Consider the following 27,499-nt stretch of genomic DNA (forward strand, 5'->3'; position numbering starts at 1 on the left):
CTATTCCCAGATCAATCTCTTTGCAGAATCACACAGCCTTCTTGACCCTACCCAGTCTGTATTCAGACCCCTCCATGGAACTGAATCCTCCCGTGCGTCAATCTGGGATGATCTGAAAAAAATAGCCGACTCTGAGGGCTCCGCCACACTCATTCTCCTTGACCTGTCGGCAGCCTTTGACACGATCAACCACTCCATCCACACAAACAGGCTCTTCGGCCTTGGCATCAGGGACTTCACCCTTAGATGGATCTCCTCGTTCCTCTCCAACTGCTCCCAAATAAGAGTTCTCCATCCTTTCTCCTATGTCCTCCTGCCCAGTCACCCACGCTCTGAAACCCCCCTCCCCGTCTCCTCTTCAAACTTAATTCTTGCCCATCCCTGCGCTCATTGACTCCCACAATCTCACCCATTACAACTACACCAATGACACTCAGGTCATCCTCAAGATTCCCAAATATCTGTCTTCACCCATCCCATATCTGGCAGCCTACCTCTCAGGCATTGACCTCTGGTGGACAAGCAACCACCTCCTCCTCAACCCTGAAAAAACGAAATCCTAATCTGCAGCGAAACAGCTCTCTTTCCCCAACCTACCACTTGGCCGCCTTCCTAAGGACCCGCAGCCATTACATCCCCCTCAGAGAAAAAACATAGGATGCACATTTAGCTCACACATGGCCCTCTCCCACCACATCACTGCAGTCTCCAGATCATGCTCCTTCCATCTAAGCATTCTCAAGCAGATTTTTCCATACCTCTCCTACCCCAATTGAGTCTCTGCAGTCATGGCCACCACCCACTCGCGCCTAGACTATTCTAATTCCCTCTATCCAGGCGCACCTGCATCTCATCTCAACTGAGAAAGCTCCAACAGATTCCAAACGCAAGAAAAAACGCTCTTCCTCACACTCTCCCAAAGAGAACACATCTCCCTTCCAATCAGGATACTTCACTGGCTGCCCATCTGCCGACAGGCGCCCTTCAAAGCCATGGCCATTACTCACTGTGCCATCCATAAGAAAGGCCGTTTTCCTCCAAAACAAAATCGCTACCACCCCATACTAATTCTCAGATCATGTTCTGCACACTTCCTGGTAGTCCCACCTTTCAATTTCTCCAGACTTGCACCCAACTTCTGGAACTCCCTCCCCCTTGCTATCCACCTTATTGAGGATCACCTGGCTTTCAGGAAAGCCCTCAAAACCTAGCTGTTCCCTACTGCTCCCTGAACCCTCCCTCTCTCTCTGTATCCCACCAAATGCAGGCCCAGGCATCAGTCCCTGGGGAGTGGGGTCCAGTTTCTCACCACGCCTGGGCCGGTTTTGAAACAAAGATTTAAATAAAATAACAATAAGATTTTCTATTTTTCTTTTTTCAAAAAGCCTTTCATCCTTCTTAAATCGATAAATGAGTACCAACACAGGTTGGGTGATATTGTATGCACATTTGTTCTATAAAAAAGAGCTTAAGCGTAAGTGCTATACAATAACATATTTTCATTTGGCCTTGGACGTCTGCTTGGATTCACAGTAATTTGATAATATGGATCTATACACACAGATATTAATGATGCATATGGTGATCCATTCTTGTATGAAATGTATATCACTTTAGTGAAATCATAACCATATTTTTCGTAGTGTATTGAGAAACAATGCCATTTGATGCCACTTCCTGTTTTGTCAAGGGGTGAAAGGTGTTTCATCGCTTCCCGGGATGTCACTTTGGGGTGGGGTCAAAAGACATCACTTCCGATGATGTCGTCAGAGGCCAAGGGTCGTGAGGCGAGGGGTGGGCCACTTTTTTGAGGCGAGGGGTGGGCCACTTTTTTTTGGGTGACCAGACTTATTTCTTGTCCCAGTCAGACCCTGCCAAGGATGTCATTTCAGCAAAATACCAGGGGTAGCAGAAGTGACATCACATGACCCTTGACCTCTGATAACATCACAGGAAGTGATGTGATTTGACTCTACCCCGAATTGTCATCACGGGACCGATGGAACACAACATTTTACCCCTAGACAAAACAGGAAGTAGCATCACATACCATTGTTGCCAAGTACACTATGAAAAGTATGGTTACAATATCCATGTAACGTGATATACATTTCATACAAGAATGGATCACTATATGTATCAGCAGACAAAAAAAATGCTATAACTGCAACTTGCGAAAAGCACAATACATAGGGCCTCTTTACGGGTATGGAGGTAGCCATGGTGCTATTAGCTCCATGGCTGCCTCCATACCGGGCTCCAATACCGGGTTCCTGCAATGAGGAATTACCGGGTTATTCCGACATTGGAGGACCCGGTAATTCCTCCTTGCAGGAACCCATCCCCATTCCCATTTGAGCCCCCAGAGGGCTCAATGGGAATGGGGAGGTAGGTAATAACGGGCACATTACGAATGGCCTGTTACTAGCTCCCTCTTCCCCTCGTGGGACCTGGAAATGACATCTGGTTTCCCAGACGTCTGTTCTGGGTCCCGCAAAGCGAACCTCTTAATAGGCGCTCCCGTAATGAAGGGTGCTGGTCCCGTACCGGTACCCTTCATTACGGGAGCGCCACCCTTGTAATGAGGCCCATAGTCCGAAATGGATGCTTATTCTATTCTAAATGCTTTTTGGAGGATTGTGTCTGCATTGTGAATTTGAGGTGTTTAAATGCAGACTAAATCAGTGACTCACCCCCTGAAGTGTGCCTGAAAAAAACCTTCAATGAGTCCATCAATTATTGTATAGAACTCACCCTGTTTCTTTTTAAAGAAGCCTTAACAAGAAAACCAGCCACTCTAGAAACAAAGAGCCACATGGATTTTTTTTTAGGGGTAGCAAGGGCGACCACAGGGGTAGCAAGGGAGACCGCATGGGCTGCAAGTGTGACCCCTGGTGATCCTTAAATGACGTCCCTGTGCAGCCCCCACATACTAGCACCATCCAGTAGACAGACCCCCCCATGCACACTCCCTCCTACCTGTACATCTTCCAGCTACCTTGCCTCGTCTCACTATTGTCTGAGCGTGGCCACCCCAAACCCCCACGTTGAATCCCTCCAAACCCCATACAGAGGACTCAAGAAGATATCCAGTAAACTTGCACATGATAAGAATCCCGAGAGTGGGCCGGGTATTCGATCTCAAATGGGATCTGAGGGTGGGCAATGAATTGCACTCAAACACACCTCATGTCAAGCAATTGGATCAATTTGGAGGAGGATAATCAATTACAACTGAATCTTCAATTGTAGTCAGCACTGTAAGTAACTCTAAAGCATATGAGGGTAGGCTTTGCTGCCACATGGATTGAATTCAGGGGGTACACATGGTTGTTTGTCCAGCCAACCCATATTTCCCCCCGCACCTGCACCTTCGTAACTTAGCCAAAGGCACAGCCTCACTCCCACACACCTTTTCACTCAGAGACAACACAAGCACTATTGCAGAACACCTCTGCCATGAGTATGAAGCTCCCTTTCATGACAGAAAATACTAACTGTAGCTACTCACATCATTTTCGATCCGCTTAAACACAACCCTCTGGCTTAGTTCATAGTATACCTCCTTTCCGCCGATTCAAATGTCATGCAGACATGGGTGACTAGCAGGGTCTTAGCCACCCTCTCATAACTTTAATGGCCGAAATGCACACACACATAATAGCACTTCCCACTTTTCCCATATATGGATTTTGGTCCCTCTAAGGGCGTTCAACCAACAGCATGTCAGGCCATAATTATGGTGAAAGGCACTATACAAATTACAAAATTAATTAATTAATGTATGGTCTCAATGTGGTGTAAGTTAAACACCCTTGGAGACCGAAGTCTAAGTATGAGAAATTTGTTTGAGTAATTATAGAATGCGTGTGTGCATTTTAGACAATATGAAGTTAGGTAGGGGTGGTTGGGTCCCTGTTAGTCACCCATGTTGAGCAGGTGGGTGCAGATAGGTAGTCTGCAGAGTATGCCAGAGATATCATGTGTTCAGCTCAACCACATTTTATCTTGGGGGATAGCTGCATACTAGTGGCAGAGGTCTTGTGCGAAGTGTCTTAGGGTAGTGCATTGGTGCTGAGGGTAGACTGGGGATAACGCGAGAGAAATCCTATGAGTGCAGCTAGACCAAATTATTTTCGTCTGCGAATAGCTTCATTCTGATAGCAGAGGTGTTGTGCAAGGTATGTGAAGTAGGAGAGACATGCGAGTAGCGAGCCCGAATTTTGTCATGGGGATAGCTGCATGCTAATGGTCGAGGTGATTTCCTTGGTATAATACAGCTTTGTATACCTTCATAGATTCATCTTGATGCAGATATACTGGCCACCTTAGAAGTGTGTCTTAGTGCCATATATTGCTCCCCAAGTGCAATACATTGACCACTGTGGGGATTAATCTAAATGCAGTACATCATGCATTCTGAATTTCATCAGAATGTAATAAAATGCAGTACATTTACTATGCTCACGGTTCAGCCAGAAGCACACCTGGCTCTTCGGATCTATCCGAATGCAATCCACTGGCCAGCCCCAAAGTTCAGCCAGATGCACCACAATGACTGTCCTCACAGTTCCTCCAAGTGCAATACATATGCATAGGTTACCCTCACTCTTCATCCAAATACAACACATTTGCTCACAGTTATTTGGTGGTTTGTTCATTGCACGGTCCACCTGGAATTGAGTGGTTGTTTCAGGGGGTGAGAGCAAGGTTAGTCATGGAGCTGGGGGGAGAATCCATGTCTTCAGGGCCATCTGAAAGGTCAGGTGGTCCTCTATAAATCGGATGTTAATAGGCAAAAAGTTCCAGATAGTGAGGGCCTAGACGGAGAAAGTGGTGCATCCGATTCTGGTTGATTTGAAATGGGGAATCACCAGAAGGAGAGCAGTGCCGGATCGCAGGTTTCTAGTGAGGTGATAGTGGGTGATTTTCTGTTGCAGGTATTTAGGGCATGTATTGTGTAATACTCTGTGAGGGATGCACATGACTTTGAAAGTGACCCGCCATCTGATTGGGAGCCAGCGGAGGGTACAGAGGGTGGGGGTGATTTGTTCTCTTTGGCCGCTGCCCAGGATGAGTCTAGCTGCAGAGTTCTGGACTCTTTGGTGGTTTTTGAGTTGGTAGGCTGGGGCGCCAGGATAGAGAGTGTTTGGGGAGATAGAGCAGGCAGGGGGCTCATGTAGAGGTTGAAGAGGAGAGGGGTTAGGCAGGTGCCTTGGGGGACTCCATTATTTGCAGGTTGAGCGGATGAAGTGAAAGGATGTAGGTAGGGGATTTGGTGTCTGTTTGCAAGGAACCGGGAGCTACATTTCCGTGCAGTGTACAGGGGTGTTGCTAGGTCTGGAAAAGATCTGGTGCTGCACTAATGTCCGGTTTGCCGGGACTCAGGGATAGCTAGCATTTTGGCTGTAGCCCCTGAACTTCTTTCTGGGGCTACACCCAAATGACCCGGGGGTATATTCCCCTTAGCCCCTGCACCGCTAGCAATTCATCTGATAGTGTCCCTAATGCCAAGGGAGTGGAGCCTGTCAACAAAGTGCCAGGGGGAGGGGAGGGGAGAAGTGCAGGTAACTCAATAAGTGCAGCCTGCAGGTGGCTCATAAGCACAGTGAGAAGGGACTGTAGGGTTCTAGGTACAGATGCTTAAGTGCAGGGGGAGCCCAAAGGCAATGCAAGGGCAACTGGGCCCGAGTTCAAAAGGTAGCCAGGTGACGAGCGCTTGGAGCAATCGGGAACTTCAGCAGGGGAGAGAAAGAGAGAAATCGGAAGCGAAAAGGACAGTCTTGAGTTGCTTCAGGGAGCAGAGGTGGTACTACTCACGTTTTAGAGAGGCAGGGAGGCTGTTCCAGAGGGAGGCCCCAGCCGAGGAGAGAGATCTGCCCCCCACTCTCTGCTTCAAGACCCTGCTCTGACCCTCAGAGGGTTGGAGCTGGATGAGCGACAAGCTCGAGAAGGAAGATGTTTAGGAAGAGAACGTTGGAGGTAGTACAGTCCCATGCCCCAGAAAACCTTGTGGACAATGCAAAGTTGATCCTTGCAGCCACAGGGAGCCAGTGGAGAGATTTCCGGGCTAGAGAGATACGATCCCCAGGCTTGAGGCCAAGGACAACACTCGCAGTCCAGTTCTGAATAAGTTGTAAAAGTAAAAGAGTAGAGGCAGGCAGATTAAGAAAGAGGCTGTTGCAGTAGTTCAGCCTAGAGAGGACCAGAGCTCTGGAGACAGTGAGCTTCTGGGGGAAAGTGAGAAAAGAAGAATACCTCTGAGAAGGTGCAGTTGGTAGTTTGACTTATTAGAGACTTCGGAGATGTCTGGAGAGAAGGAGAGGGTGGAGTCGAAGAGGACACCAAGGTTCTTAGCCTCACAGGAGTGGGCGGCCAGAGAGAGAGAGAGGAAAGGAGGGAGAAGGTGTACTGATGAAGAGGATCTCAGTCTCACTGGCATTAAGGCAGAGATCATTGGTGGTACACCATTCCTGAATTGTGGCCAGTCTGGTATAAGAGAAGGAGCAAAGGTGGCTGAGGGGAGCCTGAAAGAGAGCTGGGTTTTATCCGCATAACCCTGAAAATTGGTGCAGAAAGTAGCGATGCGGTGGGCAAAAGGTGCCAAGTAGTGATTGGAAAGCCAGTGAGAAAGGGTAGACCCCTGGGGAACACCACAAGAAGAGAGAGCGATAGAAGAGAGGAAAGACTGCAGTTGGTGAGAAAGGTCAACCAAGCCAGAGCCTGATCAGTGATACCCAGGTTATCAAAGAGGCGATTGAGCAGGATGGCATGGTTGACCGTATCAAAAGCAGAAGATAGGTTGAGGAGAAGGATAACAGGAAGATTAGAGTCAAGATTAGAGAGCAGGTCTTGACGGGTGTTCAGGAGAGCAGTTTCCGTGCTTCTGGCAGCTCTGAAGCCAGACTGGTGGTCGTGCAGACAACCGACAGATTCACTATGCAGATTAAGCTGGGAGATGGCAGGATTTTCCAGGAGTTTGCCCAGGAAAGGAGTGATGGAGTTCGAGTGATAGCTAGCCGGAGAGGAAGGATTGGCAGAGGGCTTCTTAGGAAGGGGGTGCACAAGAGAGCGCTTGAGGGGACAGGGGAAGGTTTCAGTAGCAAATAAGCGATTGCAGAAATCGTCCAAGGCTGGAGCAAGAGTGTCTATGTGGTCCTTAATGGTTTGGAGTGAACAAGGGAAAGGAGGAGAAAGGAGGAGGAGAGGAGGCCACAGACAGGCCAGGAGTGGTAGAGGAGGAGGAAAAGGAGGTAGAGGAAGAGAGGGTGGACAGGATGTCCTGAGTTTTAGTTGTGAAATGAGAGGCCAAGGCTGTGCAGAGGGCCTGGGAGGGAACAGGAGCGGTAGAGACTGCAGCAGGATTGGCCAGCTCCTTGTAGATTTTGAAAAGTTTGGCCGAGTTGTTAGATGCCGCAGAGACACAGGCTTGGATGTAGGCTCTCTTTTTAGAGAAGACAGAGAGTTTGATTAGCCTTTGGAGCAGGAGGCAGGCCAGTTGCCTGATGCCCTCCACTTCTCAGCTGCCCTACACTTGCGTTTAAGGGTGACAAGGTCAGAGTCTTACCAAGAGTTTCACTTGGATTTGAGCTTCAAGTGGATCCTCATGACAGGGGCAAGGACACCCAGAGTGTTAGAGATAGAGAGATAAAGGTTAGAGAGGGCTGTGTCAGGGTCTGAGTCAGCCAAAGGTGTAGGAGGAGAGAAAGTGGTTAAAAGCTTCAACTGACACACACTTCATGGGTCAGATTACCGGGAAGTTAGGTGGCAGTCCTGGAGTCGGCTTAACCTGAGGGGTAGACAGAGAGAGTTGGGAGGAAAGGAGAAAGTGGTCACTTCAATGGCAATGGAAAGGAGTGGTGAGAGGGTTAGGGAAGGGGAGGTCTGAAGAGATCTGATCATCCAGGGTGTTCCCTGCAGAGTGAGTCAGGCCAGAGGGAAGAATAGAGGGAGAGAGAGTTGCAGAGGTTGCGAAAGAGTCACGAAGAAGGGCTAGTAGTATCCAGGTGGATGCTCAGGTCTCCGAGGAGAAGTTGGGAGGTCAGCCCACTCAGCGAGGACGAAGGTGGCCTGGCCAGGCGGCCTGTAAATAGTGGCCAATCTGAGAGAGTGGCCAGGAGAGATAGAGAACCTGCAGACCAGGCATTCTAAGGAGGAGGAGTCCCCTGCATTGGAATGATAGAAGCTGGGGTGTACCTGGGAAAATCATGGCTGCACCTCCACCGGGACGGTGAGTTCTGGGTCCAGAGAGGATCTTGTAGCCATCAGGAAGGGGAATGTCAAAACACGTGACAGAGCTGGCCGTGAACCAAGTCTCAGTGAGACTGAGTACATCCAAATGAATCTCTTCCATGAGACGTCAGAGGAATGTTTGACAGATGAGCGAGAGTTGAGAGTAGCGATGTGGTGCAGGTTGCCACTTTTGAAGGACTTTCCGTGGAGGGGTACAGGCCAGAGGTAGGCCCAGCGGAGGTATTGAAGGTGTCCGAAGGTGGGCTGAGGAGGAAGGAGGAGGTAGGGTAGTTAGAGAGGAAGAAGAGAGTGCCAGATGGGTAGCGGAGGAAGGAGGCAACATGATGGCCAGAGAAGCAGCAGGGGGTGCCAGAGAGGTGGCTGAGGAAGGAGGCGGCAGAGGAGCCAGAGAGGGGCAAGAGGGGATAGCAGGAGAGGAAAGGAAGTTGATAAGGTGCGAGAAACATCTATCAAAAAGGAAGAGATTGGCCTGTGGGCCCTAGACCAAAATGGGGCCATTCAAGTAGATATTATTGATGGTCTTAGAGGAGTGGAAGGGGGCGAATAGGGCCTCCCACCGGGTGCCACCATTAATGGGAGAAACGGAAAAAGGAGAGAGAACAGAGACATATGGGGGGTCCATAGGTCTGGAGAGGGAACGAAAAAGAGGATGTCTGTAAGGGTCTGTGTGGAGGAAGCACTATATCGGCGATAGGAAGGCCTGGGTTGGAGAACAGGATGTCCCTTTTGAACTTCCTGCCAGACTTAGTGACAGGGGTAGGATAGTCGATCGAAAAGCAATTAGAGAAGATAGGTGAGACAGAAAGCACCATAAAGGGTGCAGGGAAGAAAGAGGGGGGAAAGGGAGAAGGGACCCCAAGCAGGGGAGGGGAGGTAGCGCTGAAGGGCAGACAGGAGGGAGGCACAAGGGGGGGGCATGAAAGGGAGGGAATAACAACAAAGAACAAGAACAATGGACCTGCGTATTCAGATGCAATACAGAACCTACAGCAAAGCACAGGGCACAACAGGGAACCTAGAATCAAAGAATGCAGATGCAATACAGAAACCAACAGCAAAGCACAGAGCACAACAGTGATCGTAGAAGTGAAGAATGCAGGCAATGCAATGTAATACCAAAAACAATAGAGAACAACACAGTGTCAAAACCGTAGAGAACACAATATCAACCCGCAAAGAACACACAAAGTCAATACCATCAACAAGGCACAAAACACAACAAGATCATTGGAGTAAAGCATGCAGGCAATTTTATGTTATTCCAAAAACCATGGAGCACAACACCATGTGAAGTACACAATAGAACAGAGAAGGGAATGGGCTGAAATGCAAGAGGAAGGTGGGAACGTGGGGGAGACGGAACAGGATGCGGAGACCTATGAGTCGAGGGAGCGCACGCAGAAATTGCAACAATAAGTCGCGAGGGAAAACATGCAGCCTAAGTTGGGAGGCAGAACACGTGGCCGAACATGTGAGGGAGCGCACTCTGCCTAAGATGCGAGGGAGTGCACACGGCCTAAGATGCGAGATAGTGCATGTGGCCTAAGATGCAAGGGAGTGCACACGGCCTAAGATGCGAGGGAGCGCGCATATTCAGGGGGGATGCAGGCATATGGGGGGGGGGGTGCGAGGACCGGTTGCAACGGTGGACCAATGCGTATGCAAGTGGGAGAAGGGGCACAGGTCAGCGACAGGTTGTGTGGAATGGAGTGTAGCATAGCTAACTCTCACTGCACCCTCTTACCTTGCGGCCACAGGCAGGAGGATGAGGTTGTCCATGCTCACAGTCTAGGCTGCTACCCCATCACGGCCAAACACCTGCGTCGCTCAACACGACTGCCTTGTCCTGCGAGGTCTTCACTGCAGAGGGTCCGAACCTGGGTTTTTATAGGCACGGAAGCATGAACGTAGCGATGTGTGCTATGTTTAATCGGGCAGCGGCTCTTGTGCACCTGCATCGCTCAACACTGCAGCCTTGTCCTGCGGGGGCTTTGCCGCAGAGGGTCCAAACCTTGGCTCTTATAGGCACGGAAGCGTAGATGTAGCGATGTCTTTATTGCGTATAATCGAGCAGCGTCTCCGGCGCACCTGCATCACTCAACACCACAGTCTTGTCCTGCGAGGGCTTTTAGGTCAAGTAGTATGAGTGTGGCACAGTCCTCCAAGTGTGCTGTGGTTTTGAGGTTGTCCCTAATGGAGTCTAGTGATGATTCCATTCCGTGAAGGGGTCTGAAATCGGACTGGGTGGGGGTCGAGGAGGAGGTTCGTTTCAGTGAAAGTGCTGAGTTGGGAGTAGGAAGAGATTGGCTAGAAAACAGGTGTTAGAAATTGGTCTGTAGTTTGCCAGTCGGAGGGGTCAAGAGAGGTTTATTTAGGTGCGGTTTGACGTGGGATGTTTTGAAGGCTTTTGGGAAAATGCCTGACATGAGGGAGGTGTTGAGGATGGATCTCGTGATGCTGCCTGCACAGGCCCATGTGAAGATTTCTTTCAGTAGGGTGGGGGGGTATGGGTCACTCAGGTATCCAAATGGGTGGCTGTCGCTCAATAGTTTGAGGAAATCAGGTCTGGAGAAGTTAGAGAAGGTGAAAAAGACAGTAGGTGGGTGAGCTGGTTGGTGGGTTCATTTGGGGAAGTGGCTAGATCGGGTGGGAGTGCTGCCAGCTTTGTGTTGATGGTGTGTGTTCTTTCTAGCGCTGTGTTGTGGAAATAGTCGGAGAGGACATTGCAGAGGGGTCAGGAGACGTGTGGGGGAGAGGTACAGGGGGGCCATGAATTCTGTGATGATCTTGAAGTTCTTTGCTATTGTTAGAGGAGAGATGATTCTATTCTTGTAAAAGGATTTTTTTGTATTTGTAATTGTTTTATTTGTAACGCGCACCATCAGCCCGGAGGCATCAGGGAGCAACTTGAACAGAGTTGCATAAAGAGCATATATAGATGCATACTTTAGGCACAGGGTGAGCGTACATACATAATAGTCAGATCATATATCAATCTACATAATTTACAGAGCAGAAATTAGAGCAGAAATTTTACAGTGACATGGAGCCAAAGGTGTAAGCCGGCGCATGGGCCAAAGCTAGTAGGACAGTGGTGTGCAGAGCATGTTTCAAGGCTGATTGAAGAGCCAGGTTTTTGTTTTGGACTTGAATGCGCTAAAGGAATCTTCGGATCTAATGGTGATAGGGAGGGCATTCCAAAGCTTGGAGGCGAGGACGGGGAAGCGTGAGCCCCCAGCTTTTTGAAGTTTGAACCTAGGGATCAATAAACAGTGGGTCTGGGCGGTTCTTTGAGGTCGGGTAGGCGCGTGGATCGATAGCCGGCTGCAGAGGTACAAGGGGGCCTTGTTGACCAGGCATTTGTGCGTGAGGGCTATAGATTTCAATGAAATTCTCTGTTTGACAGGTAGCCAGTGTAGATTGGTTCTAGATTCAGAGATGTGGTGGTTTGGCGGATGTTTAGGGCAGCTCTAATAGCGTTGTTCTGGGTAATTTGTAATTTGTTCAGAATCTCTTGGCTGGTTCCTAAGTAGAAGGCGCTGCCATAGTCAATTTTGGACATAATGAGTTTTCTGGCAAGTGTGACAGTATTCGGGAGGTCAGAAATGGCCTGCAGACTGCAGTGAGTTTGCAGGTGTATGCTGAGGCAGATCTGACTGCGTTTGTTTGTCGAGATAAGGATAAAGTGGCGTCAAGGTAAAAGCCTAAGGTTTTAGTGTCTTTCGAAACTTGGATGGTGTTGCCATCAATGATAAACGACTGGTAGGACGGCTCAAGTTTACTCAGGCATTGCGTAGTGCCCAGGATGAGGAGCTCTGTCTTGTCATCGTTGAGGTATAGCTGGTGTTGTGCCATCCAAGCTTGGATGACCAGGTAGACGTCATTCAGGGCCTTGGTGTACTTACAGATTTCGGCTTGGTAGATATGATTTTGATGGGAGTATGCTGATCTATTTTGGGGGTTGAGTCGGTCTGCTATCTACGTTCTAGGGAGTGTTTTTGTGTTTTGAGAGATTTGCAGGGGGGGTGAACTGCCTGGGTAAGTGACCTTGTCGTATGGGTGTGGTTCATGCATGGTGAGTGGTAGTAGGGCATTAGAAACCCATGTGTCAAAGAGGTTGATGGACAGTGGTCCTTCCTCGTTAGGGAGGGAGGGTAGAGTGGAGTGGAGAGCAGGAGGTCAGCCAGGTCTGGGGTTATGATCTTTTTCCAGAGCTGGTGGTGGGATGGGCGTCCGGTGTTAGTCTTTCGTGGCGGAAAGGCTGGTGACAGAAGAGAGAGGAAGATGGATGCGTGGTCTGTCCATATGAGTGGTTGAGGGGGGAGTGCAGAGATGAGGTCAAAGGAGCTAAGGATAACGTCAAGAGTATGTCCTGCTGTGGGGATGGCACCTGTTACCTGCTGGGTCAGGTTGAGCGCTTCCGCTTCCAGATTATCTAAGAGTGGTGGTGTCACGGGGTTGTCAGAAACATTAAACCATATGTTGAGGTCTTCTAAAAGGGTGAGGGAGGGGTGGGAGACCATTATGGCCGCTAGGGAGCCACTTATGGAGTTAGCAAAGTGTCAGTCATAGCTGGGTGGCCTGTAGATGAGCAGGGAGCTGTGGGTGAGTGAAGGGTGAATTTAACTTGGAGCGAGTCACAATCTGCACTGCATGCCTGTGTCTTAGAGTGTGTGATAACGAGGTATAGTTTGGGTAGGATGGCAATTCCTCCCTCTCTGCTTGCCCTGTTGTGAGGGATGAGTGTGTATTCAGGGAGAAAAGCCTCATGTGTGATGGGACTGAAGAACCAGGTATCTGTGAAGTAGAAGAGGCCTGGGTTTTCTGAGGCGAAGAAGTCAAATATGCTGTGTCTGTTTTTGACAACAGATCGGGCATTGGTGAGAATACAGGTGAGTTGGGGAGATGGTAGGGGATGATTGGTTCATTGGGATGGTGATGTCAAAGGGCTAGGGCGTTGGGCTGATGTGACCCCCATGGAAGAGGCTACATGGGGTTGTGTTGGGTTTATGGGTGTTTGCGGAAAGAGAGTTCGAGATGTGCAAGGTTTTGTGTGAGGGTTGGGTGTGGTGGGGAGACGAGGAGCTAGACTGTCTCAGACGATCTCAGTTGTGGTCCCCGAAGAGGGTAGGTGCTATGGGGTTTGAGGGTGGCTCTGAAGAGTGTCATTGACAAAGGTAGTTATAGGTTGGAGTGGGGTCGGTTGAGAGAGAATTTTGGGGATGTTGGGTTGCTCTCTTATCTCGGAACGTTGGTTTTGCCTGGGGGATAGATGTTTGAGCAGCTGCCAAATAGGGACTTAACTGGGTTTGGGGAGTGAGAGGGCCAAACAGTTGTGTGAGTAGCAGGTGTGTATGCATGGATGAGGGTTGTACGTAAGGAGAGGCGTGCATGAATGGCGTGGTGTGGGTGTTCCCGGATTCTATGTTTAGAGAGGTGTCTGGGTGCCCGTGTTGTGTGCGAGTGAGTTGGTGTGTAAGCCGGGAAGGGGTGTTGGCAATGGTGTTTGCAGGGGCAAATCAAGTGACACTTAGGGATGGGAAGGCTGAGGTTGAGGGGGTTCTAGACGGGGAATGAGGGAGGGCAGGGTGAAGGGAAAGAAGAAGGTGGGTTGGTTTGGGGTGATAGGTGTGATGGGTATTTATTCCCATGAAAGTCGTGCAGTGTGTTGAAAGGAGGTGTGCGGTTTTGGTCAGTGTGAAGAGGATGATTGTGCAGTGTCTGTGTGGTGGTCGAGAGGGGGATGTTGGTTGGCTAGTCCCTTGGTGCGCCCGTGAGCCCCTCTGGACTGTGAGTTGGCATGATCGGGGTTGGTGGGCACTTGGGAAGGAATGAGGTGGAGAGATTTGTTTCTCTAGAGGGGAGATCATGTGTAGAGGGTGTGAGGGGTTGGGCAGTCCCTCGGTGCACCTGTGAGCCCCTCTAGACTGTGAGTTAGTTGGCATGATCAGGGTTGGTGGGCTCTTAGGAAGGAGTGGGGTGGAGATGTGCTTTTCTAGATGGGTGGGCATGTAGAAGGGAGATGGAAGGGCAGGACTGGGTTAATGATAATGATGTGTTATTTATATAGCGCCTTAATCGAAAGCGATTTACAGAGCACATATTTACATACAATATCACCCAACCGAAATTGGTACTCATTTATCGGCCTCGGCAGGATGAAAGGCTGAGTTGGCCTTGCCGGGATTCGAACCTGCGACCGCTGTGACTGCGATCGCAGCAGCGAGCGCTCAACCTGCTGAGCTATCGTACCGGCATCAGGAAGGATCGGGAGAAATCGAAAACAAAGCATAGAAAACAATGCACAAAACCGCACAGAGTTAAATGCACTTACCTACAGCTTTGCAGGGCTTCAAGGCACAAGGTAAAATAGCAGATGGAGGCTCAACAAGTGGTTTACGGTTGCAGAAGTAAGGATCGGAAACAATGGTGGCATGTGTTTGGATATACACTTTTATTAACTAAAAGAGGGTTGGAAAAATGCCTCTCTATCCCTAAAGCTAAGAGGGGTTACCCTCCCTCAAAGAGTGAAATTGTCAGGAAGTCCGAAACTAAAATGTCTGTCAAAACGTGTCCCAAAACCTACTTCTGTCCCTAACACTAATAGTCTAAGACAACTGTGCAAAGATGTTCTCTTCTCAAAGTAAATAAGTGTTTGTTGTGTTTTCAACCAACAGAAAGCTCCCAGTTCACTGGTAATAAAGTGATGCAAAACAATGTTCCAAAATGCAAGATTTCAAAGCTAGGGTTGTGCTCTTTTCCCGTAGACTACTTCTTATATTACATCACTGGATATTCACGAGGAACTGTTTCTTGACTTCACAGCTATTTATCCTACCAGCCTGGTGGGCTCCGCTATCAAGCGTGGGAATTCTTTTATCAGTCCTAGGGTTCTTGATCCTCTTATTCTCAATCTCTCATTAGAATCCCAGACTCAGAATACTTTACACAGCTCGGTTCACACTCCTGCCAAGCAAGTGTTCTCTCATGGGCTGTCTCTTTTTCCTCTCACGGGGTTCCAGACCCTATTTGCTTTAAACTTTGGTTTCTCATATGGGTGCGGGTCCCAGACTTGCACTGTTGGAGTGTATCTGCTTGGTTCACTCTTCTGCCAAGTATACAACTGTCACTCATTTACTTCATGGTCCCAGACCCCCTCTTTCCAGTCTCTCAGCTCACCCCGTTGCTCCCCTGGACCTCTTACAGTTTTCGGGCTACCAAGTACCGGTTTGCTTAGGTGTCGAGGGTATACGTGGTTCCCGTGCAGCTGTTTCCCTTCTGGAGGCTCCGGTAGCGTTCGGGCATTCGTGGGGGTAAGCAGCGGCTCTGCAGTCTGATGCCTTTCCCCGGCTGCACGTTCTGTCTCTTTTGCGCTTTGCCCGGCTCTGGGTGGAAGGGAAGATTCACTAAGCAGCAACCCGAGTAGTCCTCTCGTGATGAACCACGCTCTGATTCTCTCTTTCCTCTGGCTTGGTTTCCCTTGCTGCTCATGTCAGTAGCTCCCGTGCACAGGTCCTGCTGTTCCTCTTTGGAGGAAGTATCTCTCTTCCTTGCGTCTAAGCTGCTCTTGTGATTGAGTTTGAGCTGCTTCCAAACTCCCGCGTTGGATTGATGTACTGCTTTGGGCCAATGACTGGCATTAGGAAGCTAGACCACTTGCCCTGCTTCTCGCTAGTTATCCTTGGACTCCCAGCCACCTTTTTTTATCACAATACCATCCTTGAAGCTACATCCGTGATACTTTGTACTTTCTGAGCTTTCTTTGTTGTCATGTACGTTAGGTTGACTGACTTGACAACAAAATACATTGGCTCTATCCAGGGCGGCGGAAGGAGGATTTAGAGTTGGAGAACGGGTTGAATATGTTAAGGCGGGGAGATACTGCGTTCTCTGGTGAAGGTCATCACCAATCCCATATGGATGCCTTCCCAATGTGACCCTCCCCCAGTGCACCGCCCCCAGGGGGACTATTGTACTGTGGATGCACTGCCCTGGCCCCCTGGGTAAGGTCTCCTTCTAGGGGAGAAACTACAACATCCTCTGGTTGGTGAAAGTTGCAAAAAAGCACTCCGGTGCTCGATGCGGATACCTGTCACGTGACACACCGACCTATCAGCGGCTGGGTGGGTGCGCAGGAGGGAGATGTGGTGGGCGGGACTAGGATCTGGAAGGACGGGGAGAAACGGAAAACAAAGCAGATAAAATGGAGCGCAACACCACACACAATTAAATGCACTTACCTACAGCTTTGCAAGGCTGCAAGGCACGAGTTAAAAGGCATGTATTTGCTAGGGCCTACATTCAGTCGTAACATGTATTGAGTTTTCTTGGACAAAACCTTAAAACACCCTGCTTACCATCCTTATCTTCATGGCATACAACGATCTCCATCTCATCCCCCCAAAAATGCTGTGCACTTAGTTTGCACCTACTGTAAAATGTGAACACATCCCGCCTACAACTCAACTCATTGCATCATTACACGGATGGCGGTAGGGATTTACCGGTACTGGTAAAATACCGGTACCGGTAAATCCCTACCGCCTTACTACGAGGTCCCTTTGCGGGTTGGGGGATTTAACGCCTGCTTTTTGCAGGCGTTAAAATCCAACCCGCTAAGGGACCTCGGAGCTAATTACGGCACCACAAAATTGCAGTGCCGTAATTAGCGCCTTCCCCATTCCCATAGAGCCCTATGGGGCAGAAATGGGAATGGGGAAGGGCAATGGCGGAAGGGGGATTTACCGCCCCTCCAACCTTGGAATGGGGCGGTAAATCCCCTTTCCGCCAAGGTGGTGCCGGTATTTTACCGGCATGAGCCATGGCGCTAATAGCACCATGGCTCACCGCCTACCGTGTAATGAGGCCCTTAATCTGAATCCTGCTCAACGATGCCTGAACATGTGCAGAAAAGATCGCCAGGTATTGCTTATGTCAATATCTCTCAAAAGTCATGAGTATCTCCTCATGGAAGGAAGTGACATTTTTTGTAAATCATTGGCTTGTGCAGGGGATGATACATTCACCCACATCACTGTAAAATACTCACCCGCATCATGCAAAATACCCACCCATAAATATCCATTGAGAACTAAGATTCAGCAAAACGATAATGTACCCAGATAAGATGGCGACCGTGACAAGGCATTGGGCAGCACTCATGCATGCGTCCCACACAAGTATGGGCTCCACACTTGCTATGTACAGTGAACTGGCTAATGGACCAAGGCTTTACTGCATCAGTTGGGCCACATTTTGATTCATGAGTCAAATAGTAGCTTTCTCAGTATATTCCCTCATGCCTGCGGTTTTTGTTAGGGTTTTTTGTTGCACAATGTCAGATGCACAGTGGGAAATTCACTCTCTGCACAGTCCCCAATTCCGTGCAGCCTCCTTCTGGTGTGGCTAAACTGCAGGCATCCCTGTGCCCCCTGCCTTCTTTTTAGCGCTTGCATAAAGATGGTTTGCTAAGGTGGTTCACATACGGATTCACTGTAATGCGCCTGCCAATGTGTACATGCCAAATTCCCCTTCTTGATCTCGGAGGTGTGCACATTCCGAATATTTAAGCAAATGGGGAGGGAGGATAGCTCAGGGGCAACGCGTTTGTCTTGGAACCCAGACAACTCAGCGCAACACAGGTTCAAATCCCGATCCCGCGCTTAGAAAAGATCAATTATAGTTACAGAAATGTACCACCCGATGCAGTGTTAATTATGCATACCCATATTTCTCCCTGGTTCCTGTACCTATTCGCCGAGTTCTCCACTGGCATCAACAGGATAATAATATAAACAGGGAGCAGGTAAACTTCTAATAGCCTATATTCACACAGGTGCTTCCTACTTATGTAAGAGAGATTGTGGAAATGTGGAACTGTACTACTTCTTAATAATACCAAGGCAATAATATTCAATAGATGTATCAATAAATGGCTGCAAGGGAAGGAATGGGTGGTGGATACCGCACATTTCAGAATGACGCCTAAAATAAACGGACATAGGCTCCTGTTATGATGACTCTGGTTGAAATAATGACCTCAGACACAGGCCTGTGGTAGCACTGTAGCTTATCCTTCATGATATGTTGTCAGGTAGTATAGTGCCAGCCATCCATCCTCTCACTCGTGTCTACTTCATGCCCCCCCATCCCCCCCAGTATTAGGAATCACACCATTCCAACACATGCTCCCATCAGTCACACAGGCATCACGTATTCCACACAGAACAGGTTAGGACAAGTGCTGATTAGGAAACAAAGTGTCTAAAAAGAAAAATCATAAGTACCACTAAAAAAGGCTCATTGTGAAAAGTTCCTCTGAATGATCCATCTGTCTTTGGCAGGTAACTGAATGCTTTACTAGCTGGCATCCTTACCAATAATGTCAGCTACTACACATTCACATTCATTCCATTGGCATTCCTGCAACTGCCCCCCTAGAGGTGAATGCATGATGGTAGTGTAGCAGCCAAAGGTCACCTGTGTCACACCGAGTAGCATGACCTGACCAAGCAGTCCATTATCTTGCATAATTATAACCTAGCTTAATTTTAATTGGGTGCATGCACAGCTCTCAGCTTTTAAAGTGTCAGAGGCATGGCGTGCTGCTTAACTATAAACTAACTATTAACATGACCTGAGGGATAATGGAATGTTTCCTCAAAACATGCATTACCTTCCAGGCACGGCAGCATTTCATTTTCCACGTGGATATTTTAAACCCTCACTGATCTTAAATTTTTAAAAAAGAATGTAAAAAAACAATATTGTAGAAATTGTAAGGTTTCGCAAGATTTTCTGGCGAGGCAACGTTTTATTGTTATGCATTTTTTTTAACGTTGGGATATATTTATTTTTTTTCCAGGTAGATTGAGTTCAGAAGAAGCTCAAAAACTAGCGCTCGAGTCAAGAATTCATCTCTTAGAAAGTATGTTTATTTTCCAATTTTACAACACATTTTAATGTACATAGCTCTAACGAGAGTGAAACTGCAACGAGAGGGAAAGTGCTCAACATGAATATTTAATATCATTCATTTTTATGAAGAGTCTAAGAGTACTTCTCTCATAATGGATCCCAAAATACTGAGCTGAATTAGAAATTATAACACAAAGGATCTGGCAAATCTACGGTTTATATTAAGGTTTCAGAGAGTGCTCATGTCATCATAAAGTCACTTCAGAGCATTATTGGGGAAGGGGGATCATGGGAAAAGAGCTGGGAATAAAAATACAGATTTTCCATATTAACGTTTAGGAAAGACATGATTCTATTGAAGACACAGAGCAAAGTATTATGCTACTCTTTCTTTAATTCTCAGACAGCGGCATCATTGCATGACTTTAGAACATGACTACATTTCCCAGGAGCTTTAGCTGAAAGGAGTCTTTTAACTGAACAACACATGGCTCTCATATAACGCCCCACCAGCTGGAAATCTCACTCTCTTTCTTTGATGGGACTCCTCGCTGCATACTTCGCATTATGAAAAAAAACATCCAGAACTTCATAAATCTTCCTTCCTTCAAGACATTAAGCTCCACTATGTCGCCTTCACTCTGTTCCGTAAATCAAACCAAATAAACTCTTAATTAAAATTGGTCAGGTTCTTCAATGTCGTATATCTTAACCACCAAATACATTTCATAATCATCTCTAGTATATCTGCAAAGTCATTGGATTTTATAATATTCAACAAACATATCAAGCAGGCACGAAAAAAATACTTTAATCATAGAACAACTCATAATTAGGGTGGGATAATACTTCGCCTCTGTTTAAAAAAAAAATCATGACTTTCCTGAACATTAGTATGGAAAATCTGAATACTATTGTAAGCACGGAGGCTCACATTATGCTTGTTTTAAGCTTACCTACCACCAACGCAACAGCTTGATCTATTGGCTTAAAGTAGAACGTTTTAAACACTTTGGGCCTCATCACGAGTTGGGCAGTATCTCAGCTGTAATACCGCTCGACTGTAATAGCCTTCGCACCCATCAGGTCTGGCGGTATTACTGCCAGATCACTGTTTGGGCGTTAACGGTAAATCCCCTTTCCTCATTGGGTCCATTGGATCGAATGGTGCTAATACTGTGGCCTAATACATCCAGCGGTAATACTGACAAAAACAGGGCTTTAAATGGGATTTTCACCTCCAGAAAAAAGCTGGAGGTAAAACAGCCCATTTAGCACCCTACTCGTAACAGGGCCAAGCCTTAAACGCGGCAGTAATACCACTACTGCTGCATTTAAGGGCTACAGCCCAACTCATGATGAGACCATTCACCCCTTGACCAGTCTGCAGCCTTCATAATGTCTTCTAGCCTGGCTCCTACCAATAAAGCTTTGGAGGTCATAGCACCTCTAGCTGAGTGCGTCCCAAACACTCTGGTATCTATTCCTGCTTGTTCCATGGTTCCTTTGACCCATCTTTCTAGGTTAGTGCATGAGAATGCGTTATGTGGCTTAGTTAGACTTCCTAGCAATTGCGTTTCTCTGTCTGGTGTGAGCTGCACCGGTACTTCCTCATACACTTTGAGAGATCTAACAACATACAGCTTAGGCTGGTCTTCTAGTAAGGTGAACCGTAGCCCCTTCAAGAGAAAAACGCCTATTTGATCATTCCATGCTTTTACATCTGAAACCCTCTTACATGAGATACGGCATTGAAGCATTGTCAGGTTCACTGTTAAATAGTCTCAGCTAGGGGGTGTACCGAATAGTACATTTACTATTCGGCCAAATACTGAATAGTTGACCTAAGTATTCGGTCAGACCGAATAGTTACTGAATAGTAGATTACTACTGGAAATGTGTCAAGAAAGATATGCATAGCAAGCTAAAACTGTTGGCTTTGCCAATGCTCGTTTTAACAGGAGTTCAGTGCAGGACATGCTTATAAATAGTTATGGTCAGTTCCAGGGACTGCAGGAGGTGGAATAAATTATAATGAGTTTAATAAAAATGAATCTAAATCCATTTTCATTGTTTGTGCTTTCAAATATTACATATTATTGCTCTCAAGCATTTAACCCCAGTTGTGTAAAATAAACACTACCATCAACAGTTCCTTATCAGTTGTTGGATGTTGCTGTTTGCTGTACTTCATGCAAATAATTCTCTAACCCCAATTATTGATAAATAAATACATGCAGGCCCATGTACCTTTGTGGGTTTATAAGCATATGATCATATAGACCTACACACTGACATTTCATAGTCATGGGATAGCCATGTATACTATCACAAAAACTTAATAATAACCCTTTCCTTCAAAGTGCTTTGCATATGGTTTCTCCCTTAAGCAAACTATTATGAAAGGGGCTTAAATTACCCAATGTATGGATGCACAGTTTCAAGCATGAAGGGCCGATTCATTGCTGCTGGCCTTGGAACCTGTGACTGGAGGCTGCACACAGGCCTTAGAAGCAGCTACCATTGGCAGCGCACATGCACATAACATGCACTAACAGGGATGGACTCGCACTCAGAAGCAGACACCATTAAAGGCGCGCATGCATGCACATAACATGCACACAAGCCCTAACAAGGAGGTTCTTGCACACAAAAGCAGCCACCATTAGAGTCGCGCAGGCATGCACACATGCTCTAACAGGCATGTTCTTGCTCAATCAGGACGCACCAAGCGACACCCAGGTCTGCCGAGACTGAAGGCGTCACTTTGTGCAGCTAATTAAAGGCGAGTGTGTAACATCATTACAATAGATATTTTATTTTTAATTTGGAGTGAAAACCTCAGGGCTAGAGACAGCGCGGGACCGAGACACCATGCCACCCGTTCCCACCACACCTAAGCACTGCCCCCTTCGTGGCTTGGCTCTGGGGGCTGTGGATATCTAAAAGTGGGCAGGGGTTTTCAATCACCCCTCTCCCGCCCTTCACACACAGACAGCGGACACCCCCTTCACACCCGCCCCAATGGATAAGCAGGTGCGCCAGCCCATGCAGGGGGCACTAGAGGCACAGCACACATATCGGGCCGCCCCTCTGGCCGCCCCCTGCGTGGACTCGCCTCCTCTAGGGAGGATGCAGTCAGGGTGCTCTCGGGGGTCTGGCCGGAAACTGCCGGCACCTCGGGGGGCATAAATAGCCAGGGCGGAGAGAGCAAGTCCTCTCATCCAGCCCTGGCAGCAGCGACAAGAAAACGCTCCCACCCAAACGTTAAAGAGGACTGCGACAGCAAACAAGGGAGCATGGGTAGGGTCAAGGAAAGGGCGAAGGGGACTTGTAGATGGGAGTTGCTCAAGGAGGGAGATGTCTTTTGGACAAAATTGTTTGTAGAGAGTGTTGGTGGCTCTGTAGGAATGTTGGGACTCCTCAACAACCAATGCAGTGGCCTTATTCGCTCCATACTCTCTGGAGGAATGACTGAACTGGCAGTGGAATCCAGGGCGGGCCGTTCTTGCAAGAACGGAATGGTGTGAGATGGCTCACAGGCTTTTGGACATGGGACTTTGTAAGGCGGAATTGGCAGGGCCACCTGGCTAAGGACCATGGTTGGTGCCAGGCTGTCATAAGACCTGAGCAGGGACTGGGGGGCTGCCCTCATAAGATGACTCCAAATTATGCGACCATATGTTTTCCAATAAAATGTTATATATGTTTCCCACTTTCAGAAAGTCTCTGACTCTATCATTAGGGCAAGCAGGGTGAAATGTTAGACATGTGACTGATATGATGTAAGGGCCCAAGAGTAGGGGTTAGCCCCGCTATGCATGTGTGCGCTACTTTTCTAAATGCACATCGCCACACTCATACCTTCTTGACACTTTACATATAGCGAGAGACGGCAATAAAGCTTTCAGCTGACAGAAGGTCACGTAGAAAGACGTGTTACTATGGCTTGGCCGCTGACAAAAAGAACCATCGAATTTGCCAACAAGATACGTTTGTATGACATCCGAGTAAACATATGAAAGCGCATAATTTTTAATGCGCTATATTTTGATGTAATGATAACAATAATATGTTAAACAATACTTTATTTTCATTGGTTAGTTTGTATGCGGCAAAAAAGTACTGTGCCCAAACAAAACCAATACATACCTGCACAGGGAGTGGCAGTGCATATGTGTCGATTAACAAAAAATACAGGTTTGGGAAAATACTGCAATTATGCAATATAAATAATACCTGACCAGGAATAAAGCAGGGACCGCATTACAGCAAGCTTACACCGGACCAATTGCAATTTTGTACGTTATTAACACTGGGGTCAAAATCACTCTAATGCCACAACTGAATTCATTCAATTCATTTTCACACAGGGCACGGTTCACCCCAGTTCTAATAGAGCACCACATTAGCACTAGCGCAAGCATTGGCCTTGTGCAAAAAAAGCCTTGACAAAACACATATTTGCACTAGGCCAGTTTTCACCTAGTGCTAATGAAGTGCATACATGCCCTGGCGCAAAGCGTCTTATTTATTTATTTATTTATTGGACATGTGTATGGTGCCTATACACGAATGTTACCAGGCACCCCAAGACAATGGATGGGGGAGGGTGGGGCAGAGGAGAAAAAATAACAGTAAGGAACGGTCACACTAGGCCTTGTGACATTTGGATCATGCAAGTGCAGTGGCCATAAGTGCAGTTTGGAGGGGGCAGGTCAGGGCAGAAGGCCTGGGGTGAGGGATGGGGGTGGGAGAAGTGCAGGAATGCAGGGGACCCAGGCCTGGGCAAGTGCTTGAGGGGCCCAGGAGGGCAAACGCCAGGGGGAGCTAGGGGTCAGGATAAGGTAGTGTGGGGAAGGGTTGTACATGATTCAGGCGGGTCAGGGAAGGGTGCCAGTGGGCAAGTGCTGATAAAGGGAACTGGGGTAGACTGGATGAGGAGGGCCTGGCCCCAGTAAGGCACATAAGGGTCCAAGCACCAGTCACAGTGGCAGGGGGAATAGTTTAGCAAGGGCTGGGGTAGACGGAAGCAGGAGGTGAAAAGGAAAGTCATGAGAAGTTTCTGGAACTTAAGGAAATCCTGCTCAGGTCTGAGAGGGCAGGAAGGCTGTTCCAGAGGGGGGCGCCTGCCGAAGAGAAAGATGTACCTCCCACTATCTGCTTGGAGAAACGTCTGATCTGCAGAGAGTTGGAGCTAGAGGACCTAAGGACTCTAGCAGGGAGATATTTAGGGAGAGACAGTTGGATGTTGCGGGCCCCAGAAAGTCTTGTGGATGGTGCAGAGGGTCTTGAATTTGACCCTCGCAGCCACCGGGAGCCAGTGGAGAGATCTTAGGGCTGGAGAGATACGGCCCTTGTGCTTGAAACAAGGATAAGTCTTGCAGCTCTATTCTGTATTAGCTGTTGGGGGCGTAGGGAGGAAAGGGAGAGATTGAGGAGGAGGCTGTTGCAGTCCAGCCTAGTGAGGACCATAGCTCTGGAGACATTGAGATTCAGGAGAAAGGTGAGGGAAGGGAGAATGCCCCTGAGGAGGTGGAGCAGAAAGTTGCACTTCTTGGCAAGGTCCGTGATAGAAGAGGGACCAGGTGTGCATCGCTGAGGACTTGTGTCCTAACTCTCCCCTACAGAATATTTAGAGGGACGGCTGTCATGATTTTACAAGCACACCATCAGTAGCCTTGCATGGCTGGAACTGCCAAAAGTGTTTGGAAAAGGGGGAGCAGCATAAGCCAACACACTGATGTAGCAACAATGCCCCATGGCACCTTGGCCCATAATGTTGCACCAATAACATAATAACATGCTTGTGTTTTTTTTTTCTTCAGACGAGCTTTTACAAGTGAGAAGCCAGCCTCAGGTCGCACCTCAGATGCCAGTCAACACACACAACAATGACAGGAAAGAGAAGCACCACAGAGCAGAGTTACAAAAGCTGGACGCCCGACTGGCAGCAAAAGAGAAAGAGGTGAGGCACTCTTCATTTTCCGAAGATTTCCCTTCTCAGTCATTATAAATGCCTTTATAGAAAGCCCTGTAGACACAGTTGGTCTTTTTTATCGCGTAATAGGTCACATGCCGTCGAGGTTCAGGTGCGGGAAAGTCCTACTCGAATGGTACATTTATGGCGGTAATGTTTCTACCTACACATCTTTTCACAAATAATAAAACTCTGCCACTTTTATTGCACAGCTGAATTCTGACTTTCCAGGTGAAGGGCAGGATTTATCTCCTTAATAATTATGGAAGTTACTCCTCCACTTAACCTCAAAATAAATGAGGGTTTACCATGTTGAAATTACCTCTCATGATAAATCCTGCAAAATGCTATGGACCCCAGAAATGGGGGCTAACACCACTCTTCCACCGTTTGAAATCCAGCAGTAAATATGCAGGACTGAGTGGCCGGTACAGTAAATTAGTTTGCCGATAATTTATCTGGAAACACTACCAAACTCGTAATGGAGTCTTTTGGGTTCATCTGCTGTCTGAAGCGGGACCCTACCAGCTAAAGTAACCATGTTAGTCTAATGTCCCCAGAGGCAACCAGGAAGCTGGGCTGGTTAGTTAGAGTTTGGGGGCACAAAGGACAAATACTTGTTTTACCAAACTCAGAGTTTTGCATATGCTTCAACGGTAACGGTACAAAGAAAGTAGGTCTGCCTTCGAGGGCTCATTTTGCTTGGCCCCATATAAACCAAAGGGTGGACTGCATGCAGTGCAACCCTGTGCACTCTCTGCTATTTTGATACATTGTTGCAACTGTTGTAAAGCTAACATTGGAAACTCTGACAGGTACAACTTCCAGGTTAGATTTACACCATTATCACAAAGAAGTCTAAATGCCTCCGGCCATGTACGAACATGGAGGGGGCATTTACATGGATCGCTGCACAATCTCCCTAATGCGGCAGGTGTGAAAAGCAGGAAGATTCCATAGAAATCCACATTATCTGTGCACGTACCTTAATAACATGCAGGCTGACATGATCTCGTATTTGCGAAGCAGAGCAGATTGGGGGAGGGGGCTGGATTGGATATTAAGACCCATTCCCGCTCCACCTCACAAATCTTTCAGAATTGCAGTGTGTACGCATACCCTTTTCACACCAATTTACTACTATGCATCAAGCAAAATAGCCCAAGTGACAGTTGGCTATGCCAAAAAAGCGGACTCCGATGCAGGGATATTCAGGATAAATACCTTTTAAAACAGCAACTGACGGAGTCGTACACAAGGGCAACTAAATATTAACCAACTTTAAAACCAACTTTAAAAGATCACAGAAGGTTTTGTTTTAGAAAATAACTTTATTTAAGCACTAGGCCCTGAGCGGGGGGGCATTACCACTTCAGCTAATGCCCCGGGACTTTGCTCGGCCCTTAACGAATGCCCCGGGGCATTACTTGAAGTAGTAATGTCCCCTCTGCAAGGGCCTATTGCTATTAGTAACCCGGCCCATAAGAACGGGGTACTAAGTGAAGTTTTTTTCTGTCCCGAAACACTCTGTCAAATAAATGGCCACCTGGGAAGGGAAAACGTGGTCTGTTTTCCCTTTCCACGGCGGCCATTCAAAATGAATGGAAAAAGGTAAACAAACAGGTAAATCTGACCGGGAACCAGAGTGCGCGCCTCATCTCCATTTTCAACAGTGTTTCAAGAGTCCCGGGCTCAAGAGGCAGCAGCACCAGGGTCATCATGGCTTACTATGGAGAGCAATAAACATGGTTTTCCCCCGCCCCCTATTAAGAGTATGATTTGTGCTTTGGAGGAGAGTTGGTTTCTAGTCACCTGCATTGAAAAATGTGTGCGACTACATGTACCTGAATCTTTAGAGATTTTAATGAGAATTAACCAGACACACCTGAAAAGGAAAAGGAAAACAGCCTACCTGATGATTGATAGAGTCAAGAAAACGTTTGGAGAAGACTAACTGTTGCTTTATCAGGTAAATCTGCCTGGGAACCAGAGTGCACGCCTCATCTCCATTTATAAACAAACAAAATGGCCACCATGGACAGGGAGAAGGGACTATGTCTAGTCCCTTCTTCCTTTCATGATGGCCTGTCGGGGATCGGGAGCAGACACGCTTGGGCCGGAAGTGTTCCCAGCACGTCCGTTCCCGAAATGGACCAAAAAGAAGGTAAGTGGTGTTGGGGGGGAGCGGGGAGGGAATTGTTTGGATTCAGGGGGCGGGGGAAGGGAAACCACTTAACTCAATCCCCAGCAGGGGAAGATGGCAGCCTCCAGGCGTGTCGTGGCTCGGAGCGGGAATTACCCTGTTCCGAGCTACTCATTGGCTGAGTGGCTGCCACACCCCCTGTCGAG

The 27,499-nt window shown here is 47.9% G+C and overlaps 1 protein-coding gene across 5 annotated transcripts in view; it reads left to right on the forward strand.

The window, feature by feature from the left end:
• Positions 1–27,499, forward strand: part of TRAF3IP3 (TRAF3 interacting protein 3) — a 248,052-nt gene that overhangs the window by 205,809 nt on the left and 14,744 nt on the right. For 3 of the 5 annotated variants that reach the window (XM_069633286.1, XM_069633282.1, XM_069633285.1), the window contains exons 12-13: positions 19,118–19,180; positions 24,999–25,138. In XM_069633286.1, coding sequence (XP_069489387.1) covers positions 19,118–19,180; positions 24,999–25,138 — 203 coding nt within the window. The remainder of the gene's footprint in view (positions 1–19,117; positions 19,181–24,998; positions 25,139–27,499) is intronic. The other 2 variants (XM_069633284.1, XM_069633283.1) reach the window with 1 other exon arrangement.

The sequence above is a fragment of the Ambystoma mexicanum genome, chromosome 13 (assembly GCF_040938575.1).
Source record: "Ambystoma mexicanum isolate Mex_15411 chromosome 13, UKY_AmexF1_1, whole genome shotgun sequence".
Taxonomy (NCBI): Eukaryota; Metazoa; Chordata; class Amphibia; order Caudata; family Ambystomatidae; genus Ambystoma; species Ambystoma mexicanum.